This window comes from Lygodium microphyllum, chromosome 9 (assembly GCF_053477565.2).
Source record: "Lygodium microphyllum isolate KBCC chromosome 9, Lygodium_microphyllum_v1.1.10, whole genome shotgun sequence".
Classification (NCBI taxonomy): Eukaryota; Viridiplantae; Streptophyta; class Polypodiopsida; order Schizaeales; family Lygodiaceae; genus Lygodium; species Lygodium microphyllum.
The window spans coordinates 57711831-57721577 of record NC_141143.1 but is presented as its reverse complement, the minus strand read 5'-3'; the positions used below and the strand labels follow the sequence as shown (position 1 = coordinate 57721577).

General features: G+C 39.4%; 1 protein-coding gene across 1 annotated transcript; it reads left to right on the top strand.

The window, feature by feature from the left end:
* Positions 1 to 375: 375 nt before the first annotated feature.
* On the top strand, positions 376 to 2159 carry LOC148031071 (uncharacterized). Its single transcript, XM_087685666.1, has 3 exons — positions 376 to 1201; positions 1352 to 1412; positions 1528 to 2159. Exons 1-3 carry the CDS (start codon positions 459 to 461, stop codon positions 1963 to 1965), a joined length of 1242 nt encoding a protein of 413 aa, XP_087541792.1. The 5' UTR covers positions 376 to 458; the 3' UTR covers positions 1966 to 2159.
* Positions 2160 to 9747: the final 7588 nt, after the last annotated feature.

The window sequence follows — 9747 nt, the reverse complement described above, 5'->3', positions numbered from 1 at the left end:
CTGAGACTAGAGACCGGAGAGTTTGAAGCCAAAGCTAGAGGATGGCAATGACTGATCACTAAGGTGAAGAGAGACGTTAAAGCGTAGTAAAAGCATACTATTGTATGAGGGGGTGACACGTAGGAAGGTTAGTGCAGTCCTAATCCACCGTCACCATGGATTTAGGGGAGGGCATGGAAAAAACTGTATACTTACTGCCCCATCAGAAAAGCGTTCGCTGAGGTCAGGAGGTATGCTGAATGTGCCAACTGGACAGCATGCCGACAAGGCAGCATGCCAGGCGACATGGCTTCTATTTGGGTGCTCCCATCGACAGGCCTGGTCAATATCCATCCACCAAACAAAAGAACATAGTAGATGCATAACCTGCAGAGAACAGGTTGAGGAGAGTGTCATTTCAAGCCTGGAGAAACAGACAGCCATATACACGGCCATACCTTGTCATCGACTCACCCAGCATGGCAGCCGCCCTCGAGGAGACACAAGTGCCGATTGTGCCCATCGAGCCCAACGTCGACAGTGGACACCTCATGCATGCCGCAGAGTGGCATGGGAAGAAGAATATCAAGGTGAACAAGGCTCGGCCGATTCCGGTCGTCACTCACCCTGCGGACGCCATCATCCATGTCACCAGCACGTGCATCTGCGGCTCTGACCTCCACACCTACCTCGGTTTCGTTCCCGGCATGCAGCCTGGGGACGTCCTGGGCCACGAGTTCATGGGTATCGTGCACGATGTCGGTCCCGATGTGAAGAACTTCAGCAGAGGCGACCGTGTCGTGGCCTGCTATAGCATCGCCTGTGGCCGCTGCTTCTTCTGTGACAAGCTCAAGCTATACAGCGCCTGCGACCGCACGAACCCTAGCAAGGAGCAGCAGGAGCTGTACGGTGACCGCACGGGTGGGGTCTTCGGCTACTCGCGCATGATGGGCGGGTGGCCTGGTGGGCAGGCTGAGTATGTGCGCGTGCCCCTTGCTGATATCAATCTGCTGAAGGTGCCTTCTAAGGAGGCTCCAGATGAGATGTATGTTTTCCTCTCGGACATACTCCCAACCGCCTGGCACGCCAATGAGCTCGGCGAGGTAAGTGAGGGTGATAACGTGGCCATATGGGGTGCAGGGCCGGTTGGGATTCTTGCAGCACATTGCGCACTGGTGCGTGGTGCAAGAGAGGTGTTCCTCATAGATGAGCTTGATTACAGGTAAGAGAATATAGAGAACAGACTTCAATGGCCTTTTAAGGTTTGTCAAATGATGAGCAGATCTGTATAACTTCCTTCTGCACAATGCCTGGATTAATGGTGTTTTCTTTCTGCATACACCATTCCTGGACTGATGGAGATTCTTCTCAGGTTGGAGCATGCAAAATCAAAGTTGCGTAACTTGAGAACCATCAATTTCAAGAAACAGAAGGTAAAACTGTCTGGCAAGTTATGTCTGTAATTAACTCGATAAACCGTCCACCCCGTTTTGCTTTCCTGTTGGATCAAGTACGCAGATATGAAACAGTTCTAGCAACACCAAACAGGTGTATGATACCATAAGGAGTGTGCTTCCTCTGGGACCGGACGTCACAATAGATGCGGTGGGATCCCATTATGCGCATTCCATGTTAGTAAAGGCGGAGCTGTTAACAGGGGCTGCAACCGACAGTGCGGAGGTCTTGAACGATGCAATGTATAATGTGCGGAAGGGTGGCAGGGTGGCGGTTGTTGGGGTGTATGGGGGCTATACCAACCACTTCAATGTTGGAGCCTTCATGGAGAAGAGCCTGACGATGCGCAGCGGGCCGACGCCTTGCCAACGCTACTGGCCCACCCTGCAGCCCATGGTGGAGAAGGGTGAGCTCGATCCCACCATCGTTATCACACATTACGCCAAACTCGAGGATGCGCCCCGCATGTACAAGATGTTCAATGACAAGGCAGACGGATGCATTAAGGTGGTGATGCACCCAAATTACTAGGCGGGGCATCCATCATCGTTGTTCACAAAACACAGTCATATTTGGATTGTACATGTCGGTTTTTCCTCCAAATATGTTACTCTTGTGACAGCCTCTTGTTTGTGTACATGCTACTAAAGTAAATGTTGTAATGCTTGTAAGGTTTGCAATGCAATGGCCGATGTATAGCAAGACAAATGCCATGTTGGATGTTGTACAGCTTCACCTTCATCTATTACTTTCCGTGCTCGGATCAATAGCATTTCTATGGAGTAGTCGTGTTTAACACAAGGAACTTTAAAACACTTTCCCATGTTGCCAAAAAAATGAGAGTTTCTAGATACTTATAATGTATCTAGAAAAAGTCTCAACTAGTAAAAGTGGAACACTTTACTAGTAATATAGTAAATTATTTTTATATAGGAAATTCTTAATAGTTTTTTAAAAATTAGTAAAAATAAATTATAATATTAATTGTGAATAAGTGGCTTGACTAGTGGGACAATTGTGTTGAAATGTAGTCTTAGAAAACCAATGTACAAAAGCTAATATAGTAAAGCATTTTCGTGAAATCTTAGCCTTTTATGGGTTTGTTGATGAACCCATATATATTTCACATTGTACCCTAGGCCACATGATGTGAACAATTATTGCCATTGTGATTGGATGGTCAAGGCAAGATTGATATGTATCCATGCATTACTAACAGAAATAATAGAATATATTGGTCCTATTACATTGGTGGAGACAATGGGCACAAGAAAGAATCGAGGCCCAGTCATATCATTCGTCTCCTTCCCTTTAATCTTCATGATGCTATTCTTTTCAACTGCCTTCTTGACACAACAATCTACAATTGCATGTCCTTTCTTCTTGCATTAGAAGTCATCCTTGAGACTTTTTTATCACCCTTCTTTTTGTGACCGTTGGTAGAATCACTTTTGCCTTTTGCATTGGCAAGGAATGCAGCATATTCACTATTGTTACCCTCTTGGACTTTTAAGTCTCAACTCCTCCTCCATTAGAAGTATACAAAATTTCTCAAATGTCAATGCTTGGGATCTCACATATGGTTGCATTGTAATCACATATGGTTGCTTTTACAATGCAGAGGTGCATTTCATGCTACAACCATAATTTTACCCTCAAATAGAACAGTCGGTGTAAACCATTACTACACAATGTTGGCATTAGGAGAAAGATGGACTCTCTTGTTTTGCTCCTTGAGTGAATAAATAAAAACAGACTAACCAATGATACAATTCTTGATTCATGTAACTTAAATCTGTTAGCCATATTTTGGCCTGAATTTTTTCTCAATAATAAAACAAGGAAAACTATAAGGAACATAAGGCTTTCACTTCTTGAAAGTTTATGACTTGAATTTTCCTTTTCATTTTTTTATGGTTTGACTTTTCATGTCTTCTCTTTTCAAAATTTCCATTTTTCTTTGGCGAAACTCAAATGTATCATTTCTCTTTCCAATTTATTTCCTGATGAAATTTTACAGCCTCATTATTTCTTGTCGTATCTATAACCTATGAAATTTCATTTCCTCTACACAAACACAAAGTGAGTTTCACATCTTTTATGAGAGCATAGCTTATTTTTAAAAAGCCTTGAGATTTTTTAAACAGAAATTTACAAGTATGTTCTCTTCCATAGATGTTCTATGGTAAAGTTCTCTCGTTTGAAAAAAAAACAATTATCTTTTAAACACACAACTTCTTCAACATCTTTGGGTTTCTCTATAAACAAAGTTAGATATATGTTATCTTGTTTTTTTGTTGCTCTTAGTTAAGTTTCCTCTCATTTGGACAAAATCTATGCAAGTTATATATATACTGAGCTTTCCTTTATTTTAGTATTCCAAGGATCTTCCATAGTGAAGAACAATGATTTTTTAAAAACTCGAACTTCTTCAACATCTTTGGGCTTCTTTGTAAAGAGAGTCACATGCATATTGTCATTTTCTTTCTGTTGCTCCATTGTTAAATTTCAACTCATTTGGACAAAGCTTATATAAGTTATATGTATCTTTGACTTGAGATTTCTTTTGTTTTTGTACTCTAGGAATCTCATGGTGAGGAATAATGATCTTGTGATAACTCAACTTCTTATTCAACATCTCTAGGTCTCTTTGTGAAAAAAATTATAGGTACAATGTCTTTTTTTAAAATTGCTCCATGGTTGAATTGCATTTTATCTGGAGAAAAAATTTGCAAAATTATTCATATTTTGAGTTAAACTACCTTTTGCTTTTGTATCCTAGGCCTCCATCTTAGCGAGATACACCTATTATCTAGAAATTGACTTCTTTTCTAACAGCCTTAGGACTTATAGCTACAAAGTTTCTCACTTACACTGCTATCTACAATGATTAAATGTAAAGTTTTATTTCAGTTGTAAGTATTTTTTATGAATTATTATTGTTGACATCTAGTTAGGATTGATGGAAAGAAATATCTAGTATAGATTTGAACATTGAGTTTATAACATTAATACATTCTTGTATTTAGAAATCCACAATTAAAATGCTATGAATAAGAAAATATTTTGTTAGTTTTTTATATTGTTAGAATAATTTTATTTAAATTCTAAAACTATGGAATAGCATGAGATATCATCAATATTGCAGTCTCATAGCATTGTATAATATTAGAATTATATATGTGAAATGGCATAGATGCTTGTGCATGAAAATATTATTATACTAATGATTCTATATATGGATAAATTCATTTATATTTAATAATAAAAACACACAAAAACTTGATAGGCAACTTTTGTATTTGGTTAATATAGTTGTCTTCACGAAGGAAAAACATCAGTAACATACTTGTAATGGAGATTTTCAATATGAAATATAATAATGGTAATTAGATTTATGATAAATACTATAAGTTGGATTGGATTTTGATATACCAAAGTACTCAAGGGAGTTTCAAAGTCAAGTATAAGGATATTGCAGACCTTAGCAAACATTAAAAATGTAGAATTTTAAATTTCAAAAAATTGTTTAATGGGAAAAGTACAATAATAGAAGTGCTGATTGAACATATTTATACGCATAAACAAATCTGTGTACACGATGAGAACTACATTGCAAAAATTAAAAAAAGAGTAAGGTTTTAAATTTTATTATTGTTTATTATTTTACATCGGAGTTGTTTTTTATAATCTTTACAAGGTTCTAATTCAAGTTTGTTTTACTGATAGCTCTATATCCATCGACTTTGAATATGAATGGCAAAATGTGGAATGTTTGAGCAGCAAGATATATATTTGGCATCAAGTCATAGGTTCTTTGATCTATGATAATAACTCTTCAAGTCAACTTGTAACTCAAATATCTTTTTTTATCATTTATTGTATGTAGTAAAAACTTAGAGATTGCAGCATGTCCCATTACCACCACTATCTAGTTATGAATGGTTAATTAGTAGCTTGGGGTTTTTAGGAGCATATAAGTCCAATATAAATCTAACATTGTCGAAGGGTTTTCAAAAGCAAAGTCGTGTCTCTAGAAGACCTTGTTAAATTTCAAGATGGAAGATCAAGCAAGTGAAGGAATTCAAATCTGCAACAGTAACTCCAGCATAATGTGCATTGAGCAAAAGAATATTTTTAACAATCATGCCCAGTAGCATTTAGTTTCAATTCCAGGCCTGATATGACTACAATTGCCTCTTGTGATGTTGATCAGTTGGAAAGATCAATAGTGTTCATGGTCATACACAACCTTTTGTATTGAGTGAACTAGCAATCCTTCATAAACGAGGAAGAAGTGCACACAGCAGTCTTATTCACTGCTATGAATTTTTCTATCATATATCAATATGTTTTTTGTCATCTCTGGTTCATTCTCATCATTTTAGAATGTGGTTTAATGCAAATCGTTAAAATTTGTGAATATTTTGCAATCATCTTTACTTTCTTGCCATAAAAAAATGTTCTGCATGGTATATATCATGTGTCTACTGTAAATTTGCTTCATTTCAGCAAGCAATTCCAATACTTACAGGGCACTAGTAACATGAATAACAATGTGATCCAAGTATCATGATTGGAGCATTTCCAAGAGCGTCATTGCAGGAATGCCATGTATAACACCTCTAGGTACAAAGACTTTGCATCTAGAACAGCATATATGAGATTTTAATTAGAATAGAAGCAGCCATGTAACAATTGATATGAGCCTATCTAGTACTATTTGTAGTGGCGATAGGGGTTGAGTTTGAGTGGCAAGAGCAGGCATTGTCAGAGTCATGACAACCTGTGACAAATTTCAAAATCCATTAGAATGCAGCCCCATCTTAGTGCAATTGCAAACAGATCTTAAACCTCCTGAGCCCTCTAGCATAGATAACATGAATTGCATATAGCAATCTACTTTAGAGATGTCCATATGTTGGCATAGGGTACTCCAATGCATGCAGACCATCGAGCATCGTGCCACAGATTGATCACAACACAGCTTGGAAAATATCGAGCATACTACTCCATCGGGAAGACGGTCGAAATTTGACATCATCTTGAAGATTGTCTTCTATCATATCAAATCCACCAGTCTGTCAAAAGCTTCTTTACTGCACTTGGCGTCATCTTCATGACTTGAAGAAATGGTGGTGCTATGGCATAGTCAGGTCACACACTGTAGAATCTCATCATACAATATTATGCAAGTACAGGAGAAATATCTCTCAACAACGTGGTTCACAGAGGGATTTTCCAGAGAGTCAAGAAAGACTTTGCAGAATTTGTAATCCTTATCGAAGTCTGTCAAGATGCATCCCTTCTTCCAACCTGTGATGTTGAAATCCTCAGTCCATTGCGGCCAGGCTCTGACCGAAACCCTGGTATCGTGAGGATCCTCCATGGCAAAAGTGACAGAGATCCCTCGAAGCTCTACACAAAGGAATGCCAGAATTGGGATTTTCCTTTGAAGCATGTTCCCTTTTGATAAGTCTGTGTCTCTCAATCTCACGCTCCAATTCAGCTACTTTCTCCCTGTCAAGCTCTTGCAGAAGTTCTATTTCTCTTAAAGTTTGCTAGATCTTGATTCTTGTCCAAATCTCCCACTCTCCCTTTCCCAGTACCTTCCCTTCGGTCGACTACTACTTGTAGATCCTGAGAATTCCCTCCGAGATGGACGTATTAACCCCTGATTCTCTTTTCTCTAATTCTCTTTGCAACTCCCTTTTGAGCTCTTTCCTCAGTATCCAGATCCAGATTGTGCTTCAATTCCTTGGTTTTAGCACGCTCTAGCATTCCTTTTTTTTCTGCCCGATTCATCATTGCCATCCCCTCCTTTTCGTCGAGCTCCCCTGATTTCTTTTCTTTCCCTACTTTTCTTTTCTCTCCTTCTCCATTAAGCTCCTTTCCCCCCAAAAAGCCCTTTTCAAAAATAGTCATTCATTTTCAAATAGCCATCCATGGCTTTTTCAGAATAATTTCATTTTCTAATAAACCCTCTCTAACAATCTCACAATGCAGTTCTATACCCTTGGTTGTTGCTCCTATATGACCACATTATACATGTCGACTATAGCATTGCCAACAAAAAGATTTTTCACTAGCAAACCTCCTTCGATAATCTGAGCATGTACTTTTTGGCCCGTGTATATAACTCGTCATTCCACAAGCTTTCGAAACGCAACAAAACAATGAAGTGCTTTCTCAACAACTCCCTGTTGGATGTATCCAGAAATTAACATGTTCCACGAGATTACGCTACAAAGTCGATGCTTGTCAAACACTTTTTGTGCTTCTGCAAATAATCCACACATGGCATACATACCAACCAATGCACTGCCAACAAAAAAAAATCTTATTCTAACCCCTCCTTACTATATTACCATGCAGAATAAAGATGCAAACATAACAACTAAGTATGTACAAAATATCAACTCCCACACACAACTTTTGGGTGGATTTCACACCTCGGATCCGCAGCAATACGACATCCACCCCCTCTAATTCTGCGCATCCTCCAGATGGGCCAACTACCCATGATCGTTATCATCAAGATCCACAAATAGATCAATCTCTTCATTGTGCATTTCCGGTATATCAACAAGATTATCTGTCATATCATATGTCTCTTCCATTGGAATTTCTTCTCGTTGCTCTTCTCTTACAAATTCTTCCGATGCATAATCTTCATCATCTCTTTTCTTGAAAATCTTGATTCTTTTTGCTGCAATAGGCACTCTAAGCACTATCCCATCCAATTCTGTCAACTCATATGTTGCATTATCAAAGACATGTCTGACTATGTACGGCCCAAACCATCTTTTCACCATCTTCCAAAGTGCAGTATGCTGATTTTCAAGGCTGGTATCAAAGACTAATACCCAGTCTCCCTCTTCTATTGCTCTAGGCCGCAAGCGATGCCTGCTGTCAAACCTGTCCTTATTTCTTAGTCTAGCAACCTTCAACCTGTCAATAGCTAGCTGAATATCCTCTGGTCTTCTCTCCAACTGTTGAATCCGAAGAGCTAAGATCTCCTCTCTCATCAAATCCTCCTGCCAAGGTAAAACTGACCAAGTCAAAGCACAAGTCTCAGTCGGCATAACCGGTTTCTGACCATACATCAACTCTGCGGGCATACATCATGTGGTAACACTGTGAGTCGTACAATCAGCCCACAAAGCAAATTGTAGAAGTCTCGGCCATTCTCCAATCCGTCCTCTACATGCTTTGGCTAATGCTTTCACTATCGGCGAATGTCCTCTTTCACTCTTCCCATTTCCCTCTGGATTGTATGCTGTTGTTAGAGCCAACTTGATTCCTAGTTGAGAGAAAAACTCCCTAGCTTCATCTGCATCCAATTCACCGCGATCCGCAGTGATCTTACCCACACAGCCATACCTGCAGAAAATTTCTTCCAATAAGAACTTACACACTGCACTAGTGGTCTTCGTTCTCAAAGGTCTGCCCTCAACATGATTGGTAAGATCCTCTCTAGCCAAAAAAATATACCTCATCTGCCATAGACCCATAGGCATAGTAACCAAGTCAACTACCCACTTATAATGAATGCATAGCGGATAGGTCGGATGAAGCTCATCTCGATGACGCACTACCGAATACATCTGGCAGTCTCTACAAAGTGAGAAACATCTTTATACATGCCTTTCCACCAATATTTATCCTTGATTTTCTCATAAGTAGCCCACACTCCTCTATGACCAGCCCAAGGACTCTCATGAAACTCCCTCATCACCTGTAACTGTGTCTCTCTATCGCAGACAACCCGCAAAGGTAATCCACCTCTTTTCTTCGGATGCTTCCAAAGAAATCCGTCCTTGAGAAAATAACCATAGGCTTTCCTTCTGATCTTCTTGAACTCTTCATCTGTCTATTCATCTCTTTTGCTTAGTGTACTAAGGTACTTGCCAATCTGCAACCAATCTCCAACATAGAGTTCTTCTATCAAAGCCACAATATCATAGACATGGAAAACATGATCAACCATAGTGGCTGAAATTTTTGCATCATCCTCTTCTGCAAGTAGAGTCTCCTCATCATCATATCTGGCTCTAGACAACATATCTGCCACCACTGGATTATCCTTTCCTGCTATGTGTTTAAATTCTGGATTTAATGACTTGATGTATGCAATCAATCTCAGCATAGCTATATCTAGAGTAGAGCAACTTGTAATCATACCTATCAATGGCAAGCAATCTGTCTCTACCACAACTAAAGCTCCAATAAAGTACTCCTTGTCACATTTGAGAGCCGTAACAATCCCCAGTAACTCCCTCTTGATTTGCGGATATCTCCTCTGTCTCTCGT

What these genes read in the sequence shown, in the direction of transcription:
- LOC148031071 (XM_087685666.1), top strand. Translation starts at nt 459, where the DNA reads ATGGCAGCCGCCCTCGAGGAGACACAAGTGCCGATTGTGCCCATCGAG. An exon ending in ATAGATGAGCTTGATTACAG is followed by an intron (nt 1,202 to 1,351) that starts GTAAGAGAATAT and finishes GATTCTTCTCAG; the next exon opens with GTTGGAGCATGCAAAATCAA. An exon ending in TCAATTTCAAGAAACAGAAG is followed by an intron (nt 1,413 to 1,527) that starts GTAAAACTGTCT and finishes AACACCAAACAG; the next exon opens with GTGTATGATACCATAAGGAG.